Genomic DNA, 27,570 nt, shown 5'->3' on the forward strand with positions numbered 1-27,570 from the left:
CTCATTTCAGTTTAGTTTTTATTGTTGGAAAATGTTCTGTTTCAGTTCAGTTTTTATTAGTTTCAGTGTTACTTTTGGTGTTTATTTTTTAATTGGGGTGGCATTTGTCAGTCTATTACAATGCAAACACTTCTCATCATGTAGACATTGCAGTCTCAATGAACATGAAAAAAGCAAACGCTAAAACTAAGCACATTACCTTGGTGGTTTTTATTCTAATGAGCTTTGTAAGCATACAGTTTGTTTGTCTTTATAAAAGAAACTCATTTTTAATTCTTATTTAATTTAAGTAAAATATTTTCCACGCAATATTTTACTTTTGTTTTAGTCTACTGTAATAACGGTGTTACAATTCGGATATTGCCTCCTTAAGATAGAAAGTCTTATTTTGAAAATACAAATGCGGAAGTAAGTTTAATCGCGAAAGCTCACTGGACCGCCACACTTTTTTTTCCTTTTTTTTTTTGACGGAAACGAGGGCTAACCATTTTTTTCCGCGTCAAGTTCGTGGCTGAAAGTTTTCTTCCTCTCTCTTTTTTCCCCCCTTTTGCGGAGGACCAGTCGCATGCAGTCACAATGAGGGAGAAAGCGAAGGACTTTTTATCGCACGGCTTCTCCTCCGGTGTCCACTTCACGTTGCTCTTCACTGACGTCGTTTAGACTTACTTTAATGCACAACACATTTCCGTTATGCGAAGTCCAACTTGTTGGTTAGTCGTCGTGCTGCGGTGGGTGCCCATCCGAGATAACGGAGAACGTGAGTATGTTGTGGCAGTAACTTTCACCCCCCCCTCCCTCTCCCACACTCTCTTCTTAGCATTGCTAAACTTTTCTTTCTTTCTTTCTTTTTCTTTCTTTATTAAATGTAGCCGCTTGGCGACTAATCCCAAAATATGCAGCAGCCATGTGAACATTTTTTCTTCAAGGTCGGAAAAAAGAAATGTAAAAAAAAAACAAAAAAACGTGGTTGTGTATAGTTTAAAGGGTCTGCAGGAGTAGCTTCCCGAGTTGGTTGCATGCAGGCGGTGCTGGCGCAGATTTTCCTTTAATTTTTTTTCCCTTTTGCCCCTAAAGTGTTTTTTTTTTCTTTTAACTAGAAATTAACTTGGTCCTGTCAAACCACAGAACAGCTTCTTCTGTCTCAGCGAGCACAGCTGTCACAATATACACACATGGAAATGTGCAGTTGGCAAGTTTGTAACTAACTCGAGTGAATTTATGTCACTCAAAAAATTGTTTAAGGCTTTGGCGCAAATTTACTCAGCAGTGGTCGCCATGGTGATGACGCAATACTAATCCCACTGACCCTTGATTTTAGGGATTCGTGTCAGGTATTTAAATACAGAGACAGGCACTGATAAAGTACGCTTTAAAAAAATACCGTGTTAAAAACGTGCATCTGAAATTTAGTTTGCGCCTATTCATGACTGCTGGATGGAGATTAGAAACTAGTGGGGAGAAGCCACTTGGTTTGAGAGTCCAGTGCTGTGTGAGTGTGTGTCTGTGTGTGTGAGAGAGAGTAAATCAAAGTACTCATTTTGGTGTGTGTGTGTGTTGGAAGGAATTCAGGTCTATTTCTGGCTCATGGCTGTTTGTGTGTGTGTGTGTGTGTGTGTGTCTTTGTTTGCACCGATTCCAGCTTTTAGAGCTTTGAAATGAAGGTACTTTTGGGAAGGTGAAGGCGTGTTGTGCCTTTAGTTGTGATGGTTCAGTTCAAGGTGTGTGAATGTGGAGTGCTTTATGTGGCAACGTTGGTCTGTGTGTGTACTACAGGAGCATGATCCTTCAAAGTAAAAGCTTCACTAGCTGTGGTGGTTGCTGAAATCCTCTGACCAAAAAATGTGTAGTAAAGAGCAGATGGAAAACTACATTCTAAGATGCTTTTTGGAAAATATTGGGGTTATGGTTCAGATGAAAACAAAAAACACCAGAGGCTGCTAAACATGTTAATACCAATGTATTAACACTCAATTGGGGTTTGTTTTGTTGTGATATAACTTGGGGAGTACCACATCAAGGCTTAAATGCATTTTTTATTTAAAACATTTTCATGACCACCAGATATGTTTTGCCATCCTTAATCGCCATCAAATGGGTAAAATAGCATAAAGACATGCTGACTTCAGTAAAATTAGAAGGCCCATTACATGCACCACTGTTTGGGTCACAATATAATTACAACATTATATTGGAGGTAATAATGAGCTGTCATTCACGTTAACATTTTCTTTGCATAATTCTGCCTCTTCTACATTTTTCGGTGGTTATGTTATTTTACTTTTGCCCGTGTGTGATCTGTGTGATATTAACAGGTGCTGAAGCTTACCTGCAGGGTACATATTTACCTTGTGAGGTCTGCATACTTTGACGACTGAGTCATTTCGATGCAACAGTCACACCTTGAGCCACAGAGGCAAAAAATATCCCTCTTGGGTGGTAAAGTAACACGGCTTTGTATATAGTTTCTTTGGCTGATAATTTTAACTCTGTCGAGCCAACCTGACGTGGTTTATGCCAGACAGGCCTGCAAAGCCAGGAGAATATTTAACGGTGCATTGGGTTAAGGGAGCGCTATTCAGTCACCATAACTTACAGTGTGGGATAAAGAGCGATGGTGAGCGATGTAGGTGCAGCCATGGCTACGTCTTCTGTGCAGAAATTAATGAATTAGAAAGGCGAAAGAGAGACAGCAAGGACTTTAGTTCCTGCTTCCAGCATGAAGAGAATGTAATGTAGGCCATACCAGCTGGAAAACAGTGAACCATATCAGACACAAACTAAAATGACCGAACTGATTGCATCAGAAGGTGAAACTGTATTGAGTCATGAAATATTCCTTTTTTTGTAGTTTAACCACAAGTTAACTCTTTTGTCTGTTGTGATAGTATCTTTTGTTTGAAAATACATCCTAAAAAATTCTTCAGTCTTGGTCGTCATTGTTATAAGCTGGTGAAAACCCTCCACAGACTAAAGCCTATCTGTAATCTTTTTACAGGTTTGCAGCACTTCCAGATTCCTGTTTGGCTTGTGTAGTCTCAAGTGAAACTGTTATTTCTCAGAAAAAAACCCTTTTACTTCCCCACAGATTTTCTTGATTTCTGATGCATGGATGCATTGGTTCTGTCTTCACTTCTCTTTTGCTCTTTGTGGTATGGCTAAAGTGGGGGTGTCACACTTATAGGCCACATGCAACCCAATTTGATCTCAAGTGGGCTATGCCCGTAAAACCGTATCAATGCAAAGGAAGAAAGGGAAGAAAAAACTGAATATACAATCACAAGTATATTCTAACAGAGACATGCCATTAAAAATGAGCTCGAGTTGAACATTATGCCTGACCTTTGGCATTCATGTAGTGCATTTGCTCTCATTGCAATTTACTAATCAGAGTGGAGCTATAGAAGGAACAAAACCTTCACATGTGGTGTTGTTGTAACTAAACAGCATTAGTGTTTTATGACTTTTATTAATCCGACAGCCTGGTTAGATCTTAAAATCCTTTTGGCTTTCTGTACATTTTCATTCCTGTGCGATCCAGGATTAGCAGTGCATTTTGTTTTCAGTTTTCACAAAGCCATGCAGTGGCTCCTGGTGGTGCATGTTTAACACCCGTGGACTAAAGAGGCGGTGTGGTGTACGCACGTAAGCATTCAAACATAAAAATAAATAATAAACCTGAATTCTGTGGCTCATCCTAGCAATTCTGCCATCATTTTTTCACCACCAGAGTATCTTGGAGTCTCTCTAGAGAGGAGCATGACTCTTTTCAGCATGATTATAACAAGATTTTTTCCAACTTGATATGATTACTTGGTTGGGGATTTTATGCAATACAGCACATTAATATCCTGGAAGCTGTGAAAGAAAGGAGTGCAGCTTAATCGTGATCATTTTTACTTTTTTTGTTTTTTGAACCAGTTGTGCATCCAGAAACAAGTGAGAGGAGTGAACTCTGAAGCTTTGGCTATCAGATGCGGATCAGACACTGTCATGGTTCGATGTCTTGAACTGAGATGTTATCAGAGTCAGCTTTTCCGCTTCCCCCAGGGGTTCTAAGAAATCCACTGATGAGACCACGAGAGAGGTCTGACCCACAGTGGCCTCAGTGGGGAAGAGGGAGGAGGCGGCAAAAGAGAGAGGAGAGCCATGGGAGATAATTTGGCAGGGAGCTGGGAGTTGACTGAGAAATAAAGAAGAAACAAATTAGGACCAAAAAAAGGGGAAGGAAAGAAGGCTATTTTCTGGTCATAACAGACTTTCTACAATAACCCGGACATTATTGAGCTGTTGGTGTGTGTTTATGTGATATGACTTGCACAGCTTTTGGCATCTGAGTCCTAAAATTTTAGCTTTAACTGTGGATTCTCACCACAGACACACACAAACATATACATATAAGGCGTTCACTAGGGTTAAGTACTTGCCTGTGTGTGAACACGTTTGTGCAAGTGTTAGAGAGGGGATACGCATGCGTGCCTGTGTTTTTTCCAAAACAGCAATAATTAGAGAGTGTGTGTGTGGGTGTGTGTTTTACTCCAATGCACCCTTGTTCTTGTTGTTGGAAGAATGTTGATTATAGTCTTGATTTAGCTGCAGCAGCATAAGGATCTCACTTAAAAGCATGTGTGCGCTTGCAGGCTCGGCATTTGCTGGACATTGATGGATATGTGTGTGTGGGTGGTTGCACACAGTGAAGGTGTATGATGGGGTCAAGAGTTTGTTTTGTTTTCAAGTTGTCCAAAGAAACACTGCCCGTCATGACAAGTTTTTCCAGATTCCTTGGCTGCGTGGTGCAGAGCTGGAGTTGTTCGCTGCATTTAAACTGTGCTATTCTTTTGTTGTTGTTTAATTTTTTTACAAAAATGCTAAGTACTTCATGGTTGTAGTATTGCAAATGTGAGAATTTTCTGCCCTTGCATGTCAGACAGAGCTGTGTTTTTCTATTTAGCAGAAATACGAGTCGTGTCTCAGCTGAAGTGAAAGTAGGATTACATTTCTCACACAAAATGTCCAGTTTGCAGCAAGTCCCATCACAAGCACATAATTTGCTATCAGTGCAGAAAAACAGGATTCTTGGGAAATGTCTTTGTGCCAAAAAGAGGCACTTTGTAAGGCCTAACACAGAAACTCTGTTCGCTCCTTATAAGCCCCAACGTAGAAAGGTTTAGACTAGCCTTCCGGGAAGTCAGATGCCTGCAGATGATTCACTGCTGATCTGAGTGAATGATGGAGTCAATTATGTCTCAGCCAAATCCCAACAACAACTCAACACAGTGATGGAGTATTGCACCTCTTAAATATTGGCAAAGTGAATCAGAACAATCATGTGACTCATTCATAAAGTGCTTGTGGATTTCAGACAGACATGTATGTGGAGTTTTGAGTCGTGAATGTGTGAATCGACTGAATTGTTTTGATTTGACCCAGTTTTAGTGGTGAGTAGCTGAGTCAAGGATTGTGTCATCAACTTTTCTGAAACTAAGCTTTTGATCCCTTACCTTCCAGTAAGAAGTTGAGGTTGAGCTTTCGGTGACAGTCGAGCTGAGAAGCTGTTTTTAAATTCAACAGTGAACTGATTTTTGTGTTTAACGGTAAAAAAAAAAACACTCTCATTTGTTCTTGGCCAACAATTTCTAAGCTAATTAGACCAAAATTTGAATATCTCTTGATAATGTGGGGATATTTTGTACCCAAAAGGTCAGAGGTAAAGTTTTGGCTCGGTTTTCGACCTGTGTGAGTAGGGGCTCAGTTCTTCAGTGATCTGTTTGGATTGCAGGCAGCCATTTTTGTTGTGAGTGAGTCTGGCCACTGGTCTTTGTAATTATTCATACATCTGTTTATTTATTGATTGGCAGTTTTGGTTCTCTATTGGAGCTGAGTGTCAAAAGTAATATCCATATGAATGTCAGCAGAACATTGCTTTGTAACAAGATGATCAACCCACCTGTCAGTGTTTTTTGATATTGTGACTCATTTGTGTAGCTTTAGGGAAAATAATAATTAAATATTAAAAGTCAGGAGTGTATCATTTATCCTGTGATGACGCAGAAATGCAACAGATTTGTGACACATCAGTGGTGGATATTCTCTTGTTCCCTTCTATGTTTGCATTAGTCTGCATCACAGAGCTGGAGAAATCAAGAGGGGATAAAAACAGTGGTCAAGACTTGTCTTTTGTACTGGGTACACTGTTTCTTGCTATACACTACATATGGGCAAATTGCTATTACTTAAGGGGGGGGGGGGGCTCAGGCCTCTGCATTCCGACAACAATAACACAATGCTGCTATTCTTAAGACACAGAAATAAAGTCCAGCCACTTTCTGCCTATTTCCTGTGGTGGGAACTGAGACAGGGAGGCAGGTTGGGAAAGTAGGAAAAGCAAAGGCTGGGTCTATGATGATAAGAAGGAATTCAGACTGTGTGCAGGAGTAATCCACGTTGAGCACTGGAAAACAAAACTGGGGTTTTAGCTTAAATAAAACAGTTAATATGATGATATTATGTATCCTGACTAATACACATCCTTCCAGCTGTCCGACATCCTACCAATGACTAATACAAAACATCTTTACACAATCTGCAGTCTGTCATTATCCTGACCCTGGCATGTGAAGGAAATACTAAACTATAGGGCTCGTGTAGCAACAGGCAAAAGAAAAAAGAGAGAGGCAAGTTATGACTTTGCTTTGATTGTGTGGATTTGACATGTGAGGAGGGAATGAAGTCAGCAGCAAATGACAGGCATCACAGACAGTACAGGCCTCAAAGCTGACAAAACACAACACACAATGAGGTCTGTGTTACAGGCAAACACTTCATTACAATCAGGTCCGGTAAAGGTCTGATTTGGTGTAACAATTCTCAGAAACAGCGGTTTTAGATTACAGCTTTAGGTTTTGTTAGTTTTTTTCTTTCAAAAGAAGACTGATAAAAATTATTTTTGCCAGAGGCCTGATCATGTGATTTCTGATCGGGTCACAGATAAAAATTAAACTCCTCATTTGCGACTAGTATGATTAAAGCAGGCTCCACACGGGCAGACGTTTGACTGATTTTGGTCTCGGTTTCACAACTGTTACACCCCCTGCTTTCACTCCACATCTAACGCGGAGATTTTTTTTTTTACAAGATATTTCCTTCTGATTCTCCTGGAGCATCAGTGTGAGGTATTTTAGCTTTTGGAAGACTGATCAGTTTATTCTAGGCCCCATCACCATTTCTTGTGGCCTCTAGTAAGTACATTTAAACCACTTGAAAGCCACAGTGGGTATGTTATCTGTTCAGCACTGTAGTGGTATTTGAAAAATTCATATCGCGCTTGACATTATAAAGAGTATATCAGTACAGCCGACGTACTGGCCAACACTGAAGCACGTGGAATTGGGTTTACATTTAGTGCTATTTAATCGTTCCTATTTTTTCAGCATTTTTGAGTCTTTATAAGGACATAAATTTAAAACACACCGATAAAGAAATCTTCAGGTCTGAAGAAACACGTTTTCAGAATTTAAAGCCAAAATCAAATTTTTGAGCATAAATTTAAGCATCTGTCTGTTGAGATATAAAAGATGAGATATAAAAACTGCACCAATTTGATGATGATGATGATACAAAATAAAAGAAACAAGCACTGGCAATCCTGGATGTTTGACCTTATTTCTGATAATTCAATGAAGGAAACCTGAAAAAGTGCATTTTCGGGAAACTTGAAGGACTTCTATCACCATGTGGGATAGATGGCTGGTCAACATATTTTCTAATATAGGAATATTTTAACACTTTCAATCTTATGGCATGGCAAGTCCAGATTTGCAGATCTTTGTAGTGTGATTTCAGTCTCAGTTTCAGTACTGTTACACCCCTGCTCTTACTCCGTAGCTTCTTTGTGAGTAATATGGCTACATCCGAATTGTTTTCCTTTGACATGTGTTAGACAAAAGGTTTCCTGCTCATTCTCACAGAGCAACAAGTTAGTGTTTGGAACAGGGATTACAGAGCCAAAGCTTATCCATGTCTTTGTGATATCCAGATTAAACTTGTATAACAACACCACTGGGCTCTGGCTGTGCCTAGTAGTTGCAATCGCCGCCTCCCCTCGTGTTATACCTTTGAATCAGCTGATGCTTTCCTCGGGCTATGGGAAGTTAAGCCCAAAGTTATCTCATGTTTCAGCGCTACTTCCTCCTTTACAATATGTTCTTCAATTATGTAAGCTGTGTGCGTCTCGCTTTCTGCTCTATGTATTATCAAAGCTCTTTCACATCTCACTTCACACAAACAGGAACAGTAAGCCTCAGCCAATCCCAACCCTGCGACTGTATGTCTTTTTCATGTCGGCCTCTGCTTTTATGCACCTGATCAATCGGCCTCAACGCAGCTCGTTGCGGGTAGCTGATGTCAGGCCGTGCCACTTTGGCGTGATGCAGAGCAGCTTGTTGCATTCAAGTATAAAACATGAAGTGAAAGGAATGGAAAAAAGGTCACATGGTGTCGGTTTGTGTTAACTGGTATGTTGCCTATCAGTACAGCAGGCAGTTGTGCTTGTCAAAACAATATTGAATGGTGGCTGTATTAGAGCGAATTCCTGGACCCTTTTCTCTTGAAAACAGACTTGGATAGTAGTGGTATGTGGATTTTTATTCATGTCGGCTTTTTTGTTTTTTATGGATGTTGTTGATCAAACTTGGTGGGACATTTATTAACTTTATGTACACTTACAGCCATGAAGCAGACTCTTCACAGGCATGGCGATATTTTTTCTTAGTTTACCGATCAAACTAGAGAAGTTATGAAAGTATAAATTTGCTAGTTCGTATCGTAGACTATACATAAAAGATCAGAATCAGAATACTTTATTGATCCCTAAGGGAAATTATTTTTTGTTACAGTGCTCCATTATAAACAAACATTAACAAAGACTGGATGGAGGCAGCCACTGAAGCAGTACCTATTAATTTCTTGATTCCTCGTTTTAAAGTATTTAGTTTAGGTTATTGGTTACTGCCAGTTTGTCTTGTCACTAACTTAACAGCTAACAGTAGAAAACTTGGTTAGTTGTATCTAAAATCTGAAAGTACTAAAAAAAAGATAAAATTGAACTTTCACTCAGTGGTGCCCACATGTTCTAAAAAAATTAACTTAATATGCTCAAAAAGGCATGGTTGAGAGGATTTGAATGAAGACTAATTAGTAGACAGCTACTGGTTATAATGGTCTCTGTTGGTATACTTGTCAATCAAGGCAGTCAAAATCTAAATGGTTTTATTCATCCACTCTACAGTTATTAAAGAGAAATAAGCTATAGAGACCAAAGCAGTTTCTGTATCAGGCTGCTAACGTGATTGCTGCTGCTTAAAATGGGATTGTAATGACTGTTTATTCTCGCCGTTCTCACTCTCCCATCTATAGCAACAGTGTTAAAACATAGCAAAAATAAGTAATCATAATACTAAGATCACTAGTGACGACGTGTCTCAGTGGAGTGATGGCAAAAAAACAATTAGCGATTTCACATCTTTTCAGTTTCATATTGTGACTCGGTTTATTTTTATCTCAGAAGCCGATAAAAGCCGACCCATTTCCTCCCATTAATATCATGTTGATAAGAGCTAAAATTACCAGCTGTTCTTCAGCGGGAACATTTTGTAACTAATTTGGCTTTTTGTGTGCTCTCGTATATCTGACCAAATGATCATGTCACAAGCTTTCGGTGCTGAATTATGATCTGACTTACAGTTTTTCTCTCAACAGTTTTAGCTTAGCTGATGTGATCATATGATTTTTTGTGTGCATGTGGATAAAAAAACCCCCATGCAACTCTAAGCTGAAGGTCCAGTGCATAAATCTGCACCTCCAAGGTGCATCGTGCAGGCTATGATGAACCTTAGCTGTGTCACAAATGATCTCGGTTTTGCTTTGTTCTTGTGGAGAGAGGATGCTTGAATTGCACTTAATTATATATTTATTTAATGACACTGTCTGCGCATATTATAATTCTGATCACGTATCAGTACATTTCCATATTTTTATATCTATAAAAAGAAAGCTGACACTTGCGAGACTTTATCAAAGGTCTAAGCATCACAGCAGATGCCTTTGTGTCAAAGTAACTGAGGATAAAACACAGAAAAACATGAAGGCGATTTTCCAGGCCTGGGCTTTTATAAAAAATATTCTGCAGTACATCAAAAACAGAAGGAAACCGTTAATCAGCATATGAACATTACCTGATGCTGTTGAAGCATGAAGCAGAGCAAACTTACAGAGGGTTTATCAGCGACACAGCTAAGCGTTTTCAGTCAATATTGTTTGGAGAGAGATCAAACCTGCAGCTTCAGAATCAGCGCAAAAACGACATAAACACAAAGCGCGCACCCGCCGAAACATCAGAATCAGCGAGCTGTCGGGTTTCGGCCCCGACCGTGTCCGTGCCATTGGGTGAGAAAGGCGACATTTCGCTGATTCTGATCTGTCGGCGGGTCAGCGCTTTGTGTTTGCATCTTTGTGAAGAATCCGTGTACCTGCTCTCATTTACTGTTTTAGCTGTTTGGTGGTTGTTGAAATTTTGTGAGGTTTAACCTGAGATTCTGGCGTTTCGGGCAAAATAAATTTATATTAAAAAATTGATTCAGGATTTTAATGAATCGATATCACGTTATCCAAGCTAGAATCGATTTTAATCGATAAATCGATAATCAAAACTCACCCCTAATTCCAAAGACTGGTGTTGCTAATAGCGGCAAAAACAGGATCAATAACAAAACAGGATACAGTTGATGGCAGTCTGCAATCTACTGACATCTAGTGGTGAGATTTTACACACTGTACCTTTAAATTTAACATATTAGGTCATTATTAAGTAATCAGTGTAGTGTATGTATCAGAGTAGATAAATCGAACATTTATAAAATAATTTAGAGGTTATTCTAAAATATCATGATGTGTATTGTGTACTGCGATTTAGCCTTAAAATACGAAAGCAGAAAAGTTCCCAGAACCACTTGGTTTTTTTTTTTCACTTGCAGCTTTCACCACAAATGTGTATTCATCATGCTCACAGTTAAATATTTTAAGTAACACTTGTACTTGATATTCTAGTTCTCTCCTCACGTAAGGCAGCACGTTGGTGTGCATGTGAGTGTACATGCACGGCGTCTTTGCATGTGTGCACTGTTTGCTGCTTGCCAGGGCAGGGCTTCCTGTTGCTGTGATTGCTGCCCAGGCAGAGCAGAGCAGTGATCCTTTGGTCTCCTTTCCTCTTGTGCTCTGCCACCTGGACCTTCATCCACAAACCTGGCGCCGTCTCCTCTCCTCTCAGCTTTCTCCTGCTTGTTATTCTCACTTCCTGCCTGGCCTCTCATTATCCGCCCATCTGTCTTTCTCTCTGTCCTTGTGACTGTTGTTCCTCCTCCTCTTCCTTTTCTCACTGCTTTATTGCCTTCTCCGCCCTCTTACAATCACTTACTGTGCCCCTGCTTTATAAGTTTATCCGTATCTCTGATTCATTCAATGATTCAGGGAGTGAAAATTCAGAGGTAATAAAATCTGTTTTTGACCCGAGTTCCATGGATGCACATGTTGCTGTGTTGTTTTTTTTATTTTTTGGCTTTAGGTTTTTGTGTGTGTGATTTATATAAATTTTCCACTGCAGTTTTTACAGGAAACGCCGAGTGTTTGATGTCTCTGTGAGCCTCTATGCCATGCATATTAATTGAGTCATAAGCAATAGATTGGATCCGGCTGATGTCGGTAATAAGGCTCGGGCTATATAAAGGTCGGACGGATGTGGTTCGCTGTAAATTGCATTTTACTTAATGAGCGTGACAGTTAGGACTGCATCCTATTTTTTGCAATAATGTACAACTAATCAGCACATAGAGGTGTACATGTACACACATTCCCAGACCAGTTGCTCACACATCTGTATGTTTGTGTGTTTTAGAGCAAGAGCAAACAGTTTAGCTCATCGCCCAACAATCTGATATCTATTCATGTTTAAGTGTGTCTGAAAAAACATGGAGGTAGTGTCTGTGATGTCATGTCTGGAGGGTCTGGCGGGAGTGCAGTGTTGGAGCTGATGTGTAGCAGTCAAGTAGTAACTAATGTTTATTGCGCCTGTGGTTGCATCTTCTTCCTGTCTTTGTGCAAAAAGGAGTTCAATTCCACTTCTGCTGTCGTTAGTTTCTCATATTTATCTTTTTATTCTTATAGTTTACAATTTCTTCACAGCTTGCTCTTTAGGGAAAGTTCGCTTGATTTCCACTGTGAATTCAGTGAATTTGGAATTTTTTATAAACATTTTTTATTTTAAAATGATTTGCTGATTAGTAGAGCTATAATCATAGAGTTGGCTAGTTGATTATTTAGGCGATATTGTTTACATGACTATAGGTTTTGACAAGCCCCGGCCACACATGCCTAATGACTGGTGATCCCCTGAAAACCACAGGTCACTCTGGAAAATGTGTATTCCTCAGTTGAATGGCAAGTGATTGCTGGTGATTGCTGCCTGTGTGGTACTGCAAGGCAAGGCAAGGCAAGTTTATTTGTATAGCACAATTCAACAACAAGGTGATTCAAAGTGCTTTACAGAGACATTAGAAACAAAAACAAATAAAAAGCACTGCGCTGAAAACCTGCTTGAAACCAAGCTGCTTGCCAGCAGATTGTTGTGGGTGTCCATAGTTTGCATGGAAGATGCTGACTTGTTTGCGAACATGTTTGCCAAGTGATGTTAAAACTGTGAGGAGTGTGATGTAAATTGAGAACAAGACCGGTTGCCTTCAAAATCAAACTTGGATCAAGTTGGCATCATGCAAACTATGGGCGACTGTAGAAATCTGCAGCCAAAACTATCACATTGAGGTTTTTGGTATAGCATCCTCTTTGTCACCAGTTTCACCTAGAAACAGCCACCTGTTGGGGAATACATATATTTCCTTTAGTGACTGGAGGTTGCTGACCCCTTACTTTCATAAGGAGAAAAGTGCAACACCAATAGCCTTCCTGGACCAGTTTAATGGTAGTTTAGTAGCTGGAAAAGAAGACTACATTATGAAAAATGCTATGCTTTGAAACATCCAAATGTAATCTCCATAAATCTGCAAAGTCTTGTCTATTTTTCCTGAGTCTGGCGTGCTTTTTCCAGTTGTTTACAGTGGCAAAAACAGCTGTAGCAACATAACAAGGTGCTAGTCATCTTTTCCACGCTGTGCACCTCTTCCTAGCTTAACCAGCTGTCCAGTAACAGTGGAAAGACGGTCGAGCAACACACTGACCGAATGTCACAACAAGTGTGGAACAGCAATGAAGGACAAGTTAATGCTGCTGCTCTCTGAGTATTTATGCCTGCACCTGTTCAGTAACCAGTGTCAGAGCTGCTGAGGCTGTGCCTTTTTGGTACTATCAAGGACTGAGCTGAGTATTGTCAGGAGTGCTGAGTACTTTTAGCATGAAAAAACCCAACAACTCTGAGATGTACAGAATCTGCTGAAATTAAATTGATACTGTTTCAGAGAACTCATTGGCATATAGTCATCTTGTCGTTGTTAGGATCTTCCAATACTGTCATTTTTCAGTATGCAAGGTCTGATAATTTTACATTGGCAAACTTGAGTTAAACCACTTAAAACTCCAAGCCATTAAGTAAATTTTAAAAACATAAATTAGATAATTGAGCTATTTGACGTTTACCAACATCAAATGTTTTACATTTAAGCTAAAATTATTTTAATTATGCTTTTTTTGCCATGTGACTCCGGTGACAAAACATTTCAGCTTCGGTTGGCAGCGGGACTCAAAAATTCTCCCTTATACAAACTCACAGGAGCCTCGAGATCAGTTTATTGGTTAAGTAAACTTGTTTTTAAAACCCTTTAAAATCTTATTTTACGAGGTAGTTTAGCACTTGTCAGACTTGTAACATTTTCCCACCCAGTCTGCATTTCGGTTATGCATCCAGCATCTAGTGGCCATTAGAGGTGCTGCAGCGCTCTCGAACCAGACCCCTACTTCCTAATTTGAATGCATGACCTGAAAACTCAGGTCACTTCAACACTTTCATGGATGTGTGTGTCCGTTGCATCAAACGAGCTGTTCCCTAATGGGGACAACAGGGTAACTCAGTGGTGTGTGAGAGCTGATACCAGGCCTGTGAGATATAAATAGCAGTCTACATCCACCAGCAGCATAGATTATTATCTATGAGTTGTAGTGTTATATAAGCCGCGGTCTTGGGAGATTTTATTTTCTTGGTTTTGCTCCAAAAAAAGCTTTTTCTTTTCTTTTTGAGAGGAGCCATGTGGTGTTAATGTTTGTGCAAACAAAAAAATATTGAGCAAAAGATCATGTTGTCTCTGTTCCCTGCAGACCACATCCAGGACGCTGTTTACTGTAAATCATACTGCTAGCACTTCCATTTAGTGGGAATAAAATGCCGCAATATAACACATGAATTTCCCCAGTAAGTCCTGAGTCATGAGGTTACTCACGCTAACAAGATCGATTCATGTCTGTGTTTCACACATCCTGTTTCCTTCCGTCTTGATTAAAATCAGACTCTTTTATGTCCACTTCTGGAGCGTGTACATCATGAGTATTAGGGATAGATGAGAGCTGTGTGACTCATTGTGGTGTCTTGCAACCTGACCTGGTGTGTGGTTAACTTTATAGGACAAGGTCAGGATACAGTTTTTATATTCACTGACCAACTACAAGCTAATTTAGATAATAGATAATTACTGCCTAAGTTATTGTGGAGGTGAGTCAAGATGGCTGCTGAGTGGTTAGGCTTGCTTCTAGAAGGACTTTGCCTCATGTCACATGCTCAGAAGAGATTGTTTTATATTTGTCTAAATGTCAGCAAGTGTGACTAGCTGCTGCGTTTTGACACTTGTTTGACATTTTGCATTTGTCCATTAAAGACTTGTGTGGTATGCGTCACTACCTGTTTGCTCTTTTAAACAGCAGTGGTTGACTTGCTGCATCAGTAGTTTCACAGTAGCATTTGTTTGGTTAGATCATTTTTCTCTTTTTTTCTTCTTGCCAAAAAAATCTGACGTTGATCTCGACACAGTGCAGCAGTTCCTCAGGTTGTTTTGTGGTGTCGATGGGGGAGAAAAAAGCGGTGCCAAATTTCTGTAAAGCCCACGAGAGAGACGAAGAAAGCAATCAGTGTGCCATCGCGAGCGTGCGTGTGCTTCGCAGAAGAAGAATGCGGGCATTGTAGGGGAGGAGAAGGAGCTTGAGGGAGTGATGAGTAAGGTGAGGAAGGAAAAAAGGCAGGAGTGCACAAATGTTTTCCAGTTGCAATTTCGTGTGTTTGGATTGGCTTTTTTTTCTGCCGTCTCCTGCCGAATGCTGTCTAGGAAAGCAATAATACAATAACAAAACACTGAGCTGAGGTTAGAGGTCCCGGATAAGAACAGAGAAAGGAGACACAAACACTGTGTTAGCCTTTTTGTTTCCCCTCACAGTTTGAATATGGCTCTTCGTCAAGGTAAAAAGTCAAGGAAGTTTGAGTCCAAACACATCTGGAGATCCTCAGAGGACAGAGAGGATGAAAAGAAAGGGAAAACCCTGGGAACGGAGGCGGCCAAGACCCCAATGGATACGGCGAGAGGAAGTGTGTGTCTGTGTTTTTGTGTGCATGTGTGTGTGTATGTTCTCTAGGCAGTGCTGAGTCATCGCTGGGCTGGCCAGGCAGATAGAACCAAGCTTCTGGGAGGCCAGCTGAAGGGGCAAAGTGAGGCATGCACTGAGCATGCTCTGAAAAAGTACAGGAAGGGGATTAGTTGTTGTGACAGGACACATCCAGGAACTTTAGTGACGCAATATTTCACGATGCCAACTTTTCACTGCCTCATTGACGTACGTGTCCCCTTGATATGTTTGATGGTGCTAATGAAAAAACGGCACGCTTATTTTAAGATGTGACCTCACGACTTTTACAAGTCTTCATCTCAGAAGGTTGTCGCTCAGGACACAGAGAGAAATTAGATAACAAGACGCGTTGCTCCATGTTTTGGCCCGACCACAGCGCGACCCCCCCATCCCCCCACCCCCTGTTTCTTGTGGTTGTCTGTGATCTGTTGGACCACAGTCTGTGACAACCCCCCCCACCAGACACAGAGACACAACAGCCCACACGCACCCATATGCAAAAGCACTCTCACACTTCCTGTATGCCGATTAGACTCTTCTCTGCAGCACTGGAGGAAGATGGTATGTACTGTAGGCACATGTTGAAGTTAGAAGGTTAAACTCCTGTTAATGATACTGCAGTTTACGTCTTATAGTCTAACTGTTCATCTGTTGCTCAACACTTTATTATGGAAAGACATGCAGGGCAGAAAAAGAAGCAGCTTATATATAATGCATGTTGACTTCTTTGCTAAAGGCACCTTGAGGTGTTGCTTTTGGTTTGTGTTATGGTGAATATTCTACCTGTGTTCACCGCTTTACTGTGCAGCACATAAGAAGAAATCTGACTAGTTGTTGTATGCTAGTTACAGTCTGTTAGTTACACCATGTGTCTGCAGTGTTTACACATGCAAAGTGGCAGTTTTAAGATGAAGCTTAAATTCACCTCTGTATGTATGTCTGTGTATGTGACTGTATTTCTTCCAGTGGTGGGTTTGAGTGTCTTATATCCAAGCACAAACTTCCAGTTATAAAATTAAGCCAATGTAGAAGTGCCAAGAACTGCAGATGGCAACTAATGGCTATTTGAAGTAGGTGCCAAAAGTGAATCAGTCGCCATAGACTCTCGTGGTAAAATGCCCACATTTAGTTAGTGCAGAAATGAAACATTTTGACAGTTTAGCACAAAAATCAGTTATGGTCTCTACAGATGTTTTCCCCCCTTCAGAAGTTTCTTTTTTCCTGTTTCCTGGCTAAATCGTATTAAGACTTAAAGTTCGGCATCATTGTGGGCGTCTTCTGTCCATTCGATGGAGTCAGGAAACATTCTGTTTTAGTTAACACCTTGCTAAGTAAGCTTGCACCAGCACCAGGTGATAATGCCACAGCTCTGCCTTCTTGTTCCAATATGGCCACGTCTGGATCGAAACAAAAACTTAAGATGAACACGCACAAAGTACCAAAATGGGTGCTCCAAAAGTCCACACAGCTGATATCACAGTAGCTACATCCTTTTTTTTTTTTTAAATATCCTATCTATGGCTCTTCCTGTCTGCTTCAGAATTTAATATGTCAGCGTTTTAGGACTAAAAAGACTCTAAATGTCCAGTCATATTTGTCTTCTTTCATTTCCAGAAGACCCAAATCTGCTTCTTTATTCTACCAAAAATGGGACTCTTTCATTGCCGTCATTGGCTGTCTCTAAACGTCACTTGAATCTTGCTATATCTGAACAGAAGTCGTGTCCAGTTATTCCAGCTACCAGTCATGCCTGGGCTACTCACTTCCAAGTCAACACACTTTTATGTCATCCTTATGCTACATGCCCAAAAATGTGTTCTCCCTGACCCCCTATGCCTATTTGTTTAGTATACTCAAGGTCAAAAAGGGATAAACACACACACACACACACACACACACACACACACACACACACACACACACACACACACACACACACACACACACACACACACACACACACACAGCAAATGGGCGTTTAAAAAGAAAGAAAAGAGAAGGGCTTGTTGAATACTTAGGAATACATCCTTCCTTTATTCTGATGAACTGTGTGGTTAAAGCTGTTAACCACGGAGTTCTTTTAAATTACAACAGTACTAGTTTTTTAACGGTGGTGGACAGGTTGAAACACGTGTGCACTGTACAGAGAAGCTGCGTGTTAACTTCTTCGTGCACCAAATGATGCAGTACCTACAGTTGATAATGTAGTTGTGGGCCCTGATGAGTAAAATGGTAGATGGCTTTTGATAGTTTCAATTTAGTGATTATTATAAGAAAAGCCACAAGTTTAAACAGAGAAAGCCCTGTGGGATTAGACTAATCAGCAAACACTGAAGCACTGTGCATTAACAGAAGCAAGGAAGTGAAACAGTGCACGCAAAAAAAAGTAGCAGAGCCCTACTGTAGGAGGCCAAGCCTTCCAAGGCAACCCGAACACATCAAGTTCAGTGCAGTATATTACCACATGTCACATCTTTACTGTCTCACTCATAAAATGAGGTTGCGTGTGTGAATGTTTAAGGTTGGATGATTAATCAGTTTAAAATTTTAAGATTTTGCCACATTCATTAAGTCCAAACTCAGTCGGTGTTTACTTCAGTTTGAGCAAAGATTATGAAAAGCGCGGCTTTGGTCAACAAGAGCTGTCCAACAGAAACTAAAAACTTTTAAAATCTTTCAGGAGGTTTATTAGATGTTGTCTGCAGCTGTTTTTCTCTCCATATCTTTGAGAGTCTCTCACTAAACCTGGTTTCGGCAGCATATGACTGAAATGCCCTTTGGTTGACTGCTACGACTTTCTGTCTATTAAGTCAGCTTCTGCCTGGGCCCCTTGTTGCCCCCCCCACCCACACCTGCAGATGTTGTGGTGGAGGCTAGCCGGCAGAAGTGGTTACCCTTGCGAGACAGGTTATAGGGTCAAAAACGCTCATTAATATGCGCCTCGCTCTCTACCGGATGAGCCTGTCCCCCTCCACCAACGCCACTGATTTATTTATTTTTCGTGTTAATTGTACTTAAAGAAATCCCCTTTAAGTATAATAAATAAATAAATAAACACTTTTGTTTTCACTACACTTATGATGTTTGTTAAGTTAATGAATAATCATGTTGTTTGTGTATCGTGTTTTAAAACGTGAGTGATACACTGGGGGGGAAAAAACGGAAGGACCATTAAAATAGGTCACGTGTAAGTACACAAACACACGGATGAAAATACAGGCAGCGTGGCTGATTGAGAGATTTTCTAACCGTACTTCCTCAGTCAGGGCCTCATTCACCTTCTGTCTGACTGACTAATTACTGTTTCCATTCATAAAATACTTGAGTTGCCATCATCCATATCAGTGGAGGTTAGAACGCAGTTTCTCCTTTCTCTCTGCTCGCCTCTGCTGTAGGAAACAATTTCCTGAAATTTACTTAAAATGTGTACACTCGCTGCGTTTTCTCCCATTAACTGAATGGTAACCGATTGTCCTTTGAGTGAACCGTGGCCCTGTGTTGAGATACTCTAGGATACTCTGGTTGATTGCCAGAGATTTTTTGCAGGCCCATGTAATCCAATTTGTGCGGTTACAGATCAAGCTCAGATGAAATCAGAGTTTTGAATGTTCTTTCTTAGTGTTTGAACTGTTTTTAAACTTTGAAGCAATTCAAAATGTGCTGTAACTGTTGTGCCATTTCCCATGTTTAGTGCTGCATGTCTTGCACAACCCTCCACATTATCCTGATCTAATTGCATTCCTATATCTTGCTCTCGTTATTTGCTCCTCTGGCTTTTTTCGTTCTTTTCTTCCATGCTTCATCCATTCATTTCTCTTACCCGCCTTCTTTTTCTGTTCCGCAGTGATTCTCATCCACTCTGGTTACTGCAATGAATGGTAACACTATCCATCCAGCCAACACCACAACAGCAGCAGGCCAAGGTGTGGCAGTTGCCCAAAAAGGCTGGACGGAATTCTGCGAGCTGCATGCCATCGCCGCAGCCCAGGAGCTGGCCCGGCACTACCGGAGTTTTGCAAGAGAGCGACCACACCATGATGTGCTTCCACCAGAGACCTTTTCAAAGCAATTTACTGACCTCTTCCAGCAACACTTCTGCTGCGAGGTCGACAAAGACGGCACGCCACTGGGTCAGAACACAAGCTCTGCCGCCTCCGGTAGTGCTCCCTCATCGTCTCCAGTGGTCCTTCGTCCTCAGCCTGTAATCACTCGAGTGCGGACTTTGCCTCGGGTGCAGGACTATCGGGAGACTGGCAGACCAAATGGAGGAGCTGCTCCACTGACTGCGTCACCGAAAGTGGAGCCGGTGGTGTTGAGCCGGGAGCAGGAGCTGCCACTGAGATGCGCTGCGGGAAACTCTTTTTCAGGATCTCGCACAATTGGCAGCGGGACACTGGTGATTCATAGCCATAGCAACGAGGAGATCTCTGGCACAGATCATCGCCAGGTATCTGAACGGTACTCTTCTGACTCTTTAACCTCGAACCCTGAAAACTCAGAAGTCACACATTTCTCTTTCAGCCAAATCCGGAAGTCTGTAAATAAGCTTTTAAAGAAATCACCCCAAGCCAGTCCGCGCTCATCCCGGGACCTTACCCCTAGGAACCCCACCACCACCAACAGTAATCTTCCAAATAATGGTGACAGAGTGGGTGCAGTTTCCTCCATCAGCGAAGAGGTGTCATCCTCTTCTTCCCACTCCTCCGAAGCCACACCCACAGCTGCTTCACACCGTCCTGGAATGAAGGAGCTGATCATGGCTCCTTTCAATAGGTTTCGTAGTAAAAGGCAGAGGCGATCCGAGGCGAGCGGCTGCTGTAAAGAGGGCCAGTTGAGGTACTTTCTGGTGGACGAAACTGTTTCAGACTCACAGCCCCGCTGGCAGCGTTGCCACCTGCTGGTCAGGAGGATCAGAGACATTCAAGGAGGAAGAGGAGCAGGGGAAAGTTACCAGTTAGAGCTCTATGATCCTCCAAAGGTAAAAACACAAGCTTTGGCACACTTTATATTCATCGTACACGCGATTCACTAAACTCTAACAGCTCAGCTGTGGTTTCACATGATAATATGTGGGCATTTCTTTGAAAACAGTTCACAGCAGGTGAAAAGTATTCATTTTTATTTTTAAATAGCTTTCTGTACAAAATTTGACTCCTGGGGTTTCTATCTGAAACAGCTTCATGACTTTTGCTTACAAAGAGAAAGATAGAGAAAGATTTGTCTTGACATCCTTATCAGTGGACTGGTGTTTCATGTAGGTTTAGCTGATCTCACAATCGTTTACCGTGGTCTTTCTTTATCTGCCACATTGCAGAGAAATCATACAGACTAAATCATTAATGCTGCTATGTGTAAGTATTTTATTTTGAAAGCTCCACTACTGGTAACCAGCTAGCCCCGGCCTAGCCCCATCTCACGTGTACACAACTACTCATGTGATCACGAGTTAAACTAAATATGCGAAAGAAGTATCATTTATATCATGAATTGTAAAACCCTTGCATGATCTTCTGGCCTGATTGCTCGCCTCTAGTTGCATGCATGAAGTGTAAGAATGGTACCGATGGCACTATTCTCAATTTTTTAAAGTTTATTTAGTCAGGCTAGTATGAATATCTTTATCTGCCTTTATTATAATTTGGAAAAGACAAAAGAGTATGAGTTGTTAGTAAAATAATTCTTTAGTTGCGCACTTTTTATAGTTTTCTTTTGGTCTCTATTGGACATAAAAGTCATCAAAGTGTGTGAGGAGTGTTTAAGTCAAGAGGTTACAGAAATACTGTTTAGCTTGTCAGGCAACTAAATATATAAAATTATGCCATGATGTTGCAAATTAAAGGAGATTGCAAATCATTTACTTTCTTTCTCGGAACACCAGACTAGAGTTTTTTTGCCTGAAAAGTCACGGTGTAACCCCTCCTGTCACCTCATATCCTCCTATATTCAAACAAATAGAATTTAGCTATGCTAGTCTGCAGCTTTTGTTAACTGTGTATGGAAAGAGACTAGTCATGCACTACAAGTGCATCCTCAGTACTTTATAGATTTGAGCGAGAAAGAAAGAAAACAAAAAATATATTTTCAGAAATGTTGAAGAAGTCAATTCAAAATATTGTCTACTGATCTACACACATCACGATTTATCTTCTTGATGCTTAGTTTGATTGCAACAAGCAGATGTTCATGAAAACCACTGATCGTTTTCTGTTGCTGCTGTTCTCAGTACAGGAGAGCTTTGCAGAGTTTCACTGGATTGTGTCTGCCGCTTTTGCAGATGTGCATGTGTTGTTTTTTTGTTTTTTTTTAAATAACCTCTTCTCAGAACTGCTCACACTGTGACATGTTACAGCTGACAGGTTTGTCATCTTGTGTTTCATATCTATGCATGGTAGGTCACTAGATCTGTTTGTGTCAATAGGATGGAAACCCACATTTGCCTTTAAAGGGCTGGGTAAAGTTTGCCAAGCAGTGTCACATACTCTTAAGTTAACGCACACACAAAAACAAGCGCACACACATTAAGGCACAAAGTCATTTCCTGTTTCCAGCTGTTTAGTTGCAGGGGTTTCCCCCCCTCCTTCAAATCATCTCTTTTCTCTGCCTGTGTTTGTTTTTGTTTGCATAAATGGTATTTTTACTGCCTCTAAGAAGCTCCTTTTAGTGAATAGTTTGCCACATGACAAACAAGACGAAAACTGTGATGACATTTAGCTTTGCCTCAAAAAAAAAACGTCTTGTCTTACTGGCGGTTTGCATTTCACCTTTACTTCTGGTGATTCAGTGGCATCTAGAGGGAGTGTTTTGATGATAAACACAAAGCTTTTTTGTTAACCAAACTGAAAACACAAACTGAAAAGATATTAGTCATATACTCACAGCTTAGTTTAAAGGAGGGCATGAGCTTCAGATTCACTCATGCTTTCCATGCACAATAGGGTCATCACAGTTCATAGATGATTTGTTTCACACTGGTACCCTTTAAAGATTATCCTAACTGGTTTACCCTTTAACCTAGTTAAAGAAGTGGAAATTAAGTTGCTAGTCATATGAGATAGATTTAATCAGTCCGTACTTCATTGACTATTGTTACTTATCCCTTTATTAATATACAAACATATACAGGGCATTTCTATAGCTCAGAAATATAGCTCAATATTTTCTCGCTGTGACATTTTCACTCGATTACATCAACAAATCTGCAACATTCATGTCTTCTTTTAATCCTTGGTGAGTAGATACACCTCCCACACTGTTTCCTGAATTTGAATTTTTATGTGTGACTCGTCCAACATGAGACCGGAATAGGGGGCGTGGCTACTTGGAATCCTAGGTGTGCAAACAAATTACTAACAGAGTGGCTTGAAAAGGCAGAGTTAAAATGACACCATAGTGGCTACGTCCAATTTTTACACTGCTGCCAATTTAGAGTCAGTTAGCCTATTAGCCTTGTCTTAGGTCCATAGGAATAAGTCAAGTCTTTTATTTGTGAGGGTACACATAGCTGTGAAATTTTCTATAGTGTAAAAAAACAAAGTTAAGACAATGTAACTCTTGATATATTGCAGAAGTGAAAATTGTTATGTCAGCTGAAAAGAGAAGCAGTCTCCAAATTCTCATTTCGCCTCGGTATTCAACGCTGGAACTTCATGTTACAAGTTAATTTAAATTATTTATTGTGATGAAGTGTTTTATTGTGAGGTTTTGTGTGTATGTTTGACATAATTCGTTTAGCTTTTCTTTGCTTTGATTGTTTCTGTACCGCTAAGGCTGTTTATTCAATAGCGATTCCTACTTTTCCTTTTATCTGATGTTCAGTAGTCAAGGTTACAGACAAGGTTTGTGTCTTGCCAGGAAAATCGTGGCTCTGTCTTCCAGAGAGAGTTCCCACAGACTGCTACAGTCTGATATGTTTCCTCAGACCTCCTGTAGACTTCATCTTAATCATACGCCTCTCATCTCATCCCATCTCATCTCAGCTGCGCATATGTGCGTGCTTGTCCATTCGCATGTGTTTATTCCAGCTCTTCTAATCTTTCCCACATGCTCTTGTTTCATGCTTGTGTGTACACGTGCATGCATGATGTATATTGTTGATTTTCGAGCAGGTCCTTCGCTGTCTTAGTGTGTTTGTATATTCGCACACATACTTTTATGTGTGTGAGCATGTATCGTACAAGCTTCTTTTTTGCCTCCCATTTAATATGTCATGCTTTATCATGAAGCTGCAGCAAAAAGTCTGAAGTAGAACTTTCAAAAATGGATCTTCTGAGTCAAACATGGATTTTTTCCACAACGATCAACAGAATCAAATGCTTTCTTATATGCATTAGATGCTGTTTTCTTTGAGTGAACATTCACTGCTTTTTTTCCCTCTGCACTTTCTTACTGACAGTAAGAGAGGAGTTTGCAGCATCAGTGGAAAATAGTTTTCAAAGAGACTCTGGTGTCCATCTGTTCTGTGTTACTTGTTGTAATTCAGTCTCTCATATGGCAACATGCAGCGTTAATTTGGCTTGGCTCGTTGCATACCACAACTAAAGCCCTAAACACATGGGCCCCAGTCAGCTGTCCGAGAAACAGAATGAAACCAGGCGAGAGAGACGCAGGAAACACAACAGGAGGAGACATGAGAAAGACAGACTGACGGTTAGGCTGAAATCAAAAAAATATCAGAATGTATCAAAGTTAATTTTCCCTCGTGAAAAGTCTTCTCTAGTTTTGCCCATTTTATCCATATCGAATCATTTAAAAATGCATGTTTTCTCACATTGAGACATGCATATTTTTAAAAGTTTGCCTCTGTGGTTTCTGCTGCTAAGCCGGCACAATCAAAGTGAATCAAATTTTATTTGTGCTGTTCCAAGCTTTTGCAAATGGCATTTCAAAGGCTCAACATCAGTGCGTTTTTCCATAAATAATGTCCTACTTCGTGAGGATCACATGCACAGTGCTGAGGCTTTACTGGAACTACAATATTTCTCTGCTACAAACCCTTTTTTTATGTTTCTAGTATGCGGATGACATCGGATGACTACTTGTTTACACTAATTTAGAAACAAAGTCGATTTCAGCTTTCTCAGAAAATGCAAACCAGACTTAAGCGCATCAGTAAAGAAATAGATTGATTACATGATCTAGAAAAATCTTTAGGTTTTATGTATTCTAGTAAACTGAATAAGTTTGGGTTTGGGAGTTTGGGCAAAAAAAGACTGCCTGTAAGACAATACCCAGCTGATTGTATAACAATAATGTTTTTCCATTGTCTGGCCAAACATTTAGTCAGTCGATTCTCAAATCAAATAGCAGATTAATCAATAATGGAAATATTACCCTAGCAAAGTGAAATGCAATATGTCTTTTCTTCCAAGAGAAGCACAATGATCAGTCTGTCACCATTCACAACAGTATTTAGAACAGCAGAGATTGTGTCTCTTCAGAAATAGTTTCCTTCTTACTCAGAACTGTCTTCATATCTCACCCACAAAGTTGTATCTTTTCTGCTTTCCAGGGATCGAGTTTCATGAAATCTTCAAATGATGCCTTCAAGTAACTGAGTCATGTAATATGTGTGGGTGCGCTTGCATTTTTGACTATTCACCAAAGGTGCGCTTACCACATGTATTTAGGTGCAAACTTTCAGGTAACGAATCCATTTGGTGGATCGAGACAGATGAAACAGACTCGAGACTAAACGTTCATGTTCGTGTTTGTGACGTTAAAGGCAACAAGGTTTGAAGAGGACAAAGGTTCTTCTCACATGCCTCAACTCGTCCTCGCTTCCTCTAATTTTACATCATCTGATCTCATCCAGCCCACAGGGATCTGAGGGATGTTTTGAAAGAAAGAAATTAGGATAGTTAGAGCTCTGCAAAGACCTTAAACATCTAGCCAGTTGGCTTTGAGCATGTGTGGTTGGTTGGAATAATAAATGTTTTGAAATGTAATGGCCGCCCATAGTGACTGTGAAGTGAAGGAAAAACTGTTTTGCTGGATGAGTTTTTTGATGTCTTTCTTTTCTTTAATAAGAGTTGTATGTGGCGCTACTGTGGATTTGATTGGAGGGTTATATAGAGATTAGAGCAGGATTTTTAAAATGGCTTAAAGTCAAAGTGGGGGGAAAAAAGATAGTCATAAGTTTTCGGCTTACATTACATTCTGTCTGTGACCATTCGGGTAGATGATTGATGGCTGGCCTTTGTGCGGGTGAGAGTGTGAAAGACAGCAAACCCACACATTCTCAGGTTACTAAGTGAATAATGCCATGAAGTTGTGGTCAAAGGTTTATATACCCACATCATGGGCATGAATGTCGTGGTAATTTTTGGGCTCTTAATGATTTATCCCCATCCAAAGTTGTGTTTCTTAATGTTTACAGGCCTCCCAAATACTGCACAGACTTTTTTAATGACCTCAGTGAACTGCTGTCTGTGATCTGTGTTGATTTTGACTGTGTAATTATTGCTGGGGATTTTAACATTCATGTGGACAACCCTCAGGACAAAGGGACTAAAGACCTGAGTAACACTCTGGGCAACTTTGGGCTGACTCAGCATGTAACAGAGGCCACACATAATAGAGGACACACTCTTGACCTACTGATCTCCAAAGGCCTGAGCATTTCAAAGGTTACTGTGTCTGATGTGGGCCTGTCTGATCATTACTGTGTTTTCTTTGAAAGTAAAATCTCAGCCCACACAAATATATCAACAACAGTGATCACAAAACGGTGTATAACTGAACACAGTAGTGCAATTTTTAACCAGGTCTTCCCATTAACACCTGACCTGCCCAGAGGGTCAGTCAATGAGCTCGTCAATAGCTTCAATGCTAACATGTTAAATGTAATGGACACTATTGCTCCCATTAAGGTGAAGGTTATCTCTGGAAGGAAAAAGTCTCCATGGAGAAACTCCACACTGGTGAAAAATGAAAAAAGAGAGTGTAGGAAAGCTGAGCGCAGATGGAGAAAAACAAACCTCCAGGTTCATTATGACATTTATAAAGAGAAACTTCACAATTATAATTTACAACTGAGGAATGCAAGGAGGTCCTACTTCTCTGACATCATCACTAAAAACAGCCATAATGCTCGGGTCTTATTTTCTACAGTTGACAGGCTAACAAACCCTCCTGTGTCAGTGGCAGCTGAACTTCATTCGACCATGGCCTGCAATGACTTTGCCAAATTCTTCACTGAAAAAATCCAAAAAATTAGACAAGCAATTGGTACATCAACAGCAGATCCAGGATATGTACTGTGTCCACCAAAAAACTGTTTAAACACCATGAAACAGTTTCAACCTATTAACAGCAAAGACCTGAAGGACATCTTAGGTCAACTGAACTCCTCCTCCTGCTGTTTAGATGTCCTGCCAACAAGTTTTTTCAAAAAGGTCTCAAAGACTTTAGAGTCAGACCTGTTACAGATCGTCAACTTTTCTTTATTATCAGGTGTGTTTCCAGAATCACTAAAAACTGCTGTAATCAAACCTATACTGAAAAAGGACAATCTTGACAAGACACAAATGAACAACTACAGGCCGATCTCAAATCTCCCGTTTTTAAGTAAGATCATTGAAAAAGCAGTTTCTCAACAGCTCAGTTACTTCTTAAAACAGAATAATTGCTACGATGCCTTCCAGTCAGGTTTTAGACAGAACCACAGCACTGAAACCGCTCTGACCAAAGTGTTCAATGACATATGTCTGAATACAGACAGTGGAAAAATGTCAGTCCTAGTTTTACTGGATCTCAGTGCAGCATTTGATACAGTTGACCACAACATATTACTCAAACGACTGGAGAACTGGACAGGTCTTTCAGGAACTGTACTAAACTGGTTCAAAACATACGTAGAAAACAGGAAATACTTTGTATCAATAGGTAACTTCACATCTGAGCAGACAA

At 40.4% G+C, this 27,570-nt stretch overlaps 1 protein-coding gene across 5 annotated transcripts in view; it reads left to right on the forward strand.

The window, feature by feature from the left end:
- The first annotated feature begins 410 nt into the window (after positions 1-410).
- sh2b3 (SH2B adaptor protein 3) overlaps positions 411-27,570 on the forward strand; it is a 65,431-nt gene continuing 38,271 nt past the window's right edge. Inside the window, exons 1-2 of one of the 5 annotated variants that reach the window (XM_026186225.1) lie at positions 411-761; positions 19,508-20,641. In XM_026186225.1, the coding sequence (XP_026042010.1) occupies positions 19,535-20,641 (1,107 nt within the window). In that variant the 5' untranslated portion in view covers positions 411-761; positions 19,508-19,534. Of the gene's footprint in view, positions 762-8,457; positions 8,628-16,057; positions 16,225-19,507; positions 20,642-27,570 lie in introns of those variants that run through there. The other 4 variants (XM_026186222.1, XM_026186227.1, XM_026186226.1 and 1 more) reach the window with 4 other exon arrangements.

Source organism: Astatotilapia calliptera, chromosome 12 (assembly GCF_900246225.1).
Source record: "Astatotilapia calliptera chromosome 12, fAstCal1.2, whole genome shotgun sequence".
NCBI classification, from domain to species: domain Eukaryota; kingdom Metazoa; phylum Chordata; class Actinopteri; order Cichliformes; family Cichlidae; genus Astatotilapia; species Astatotilapia calliptera.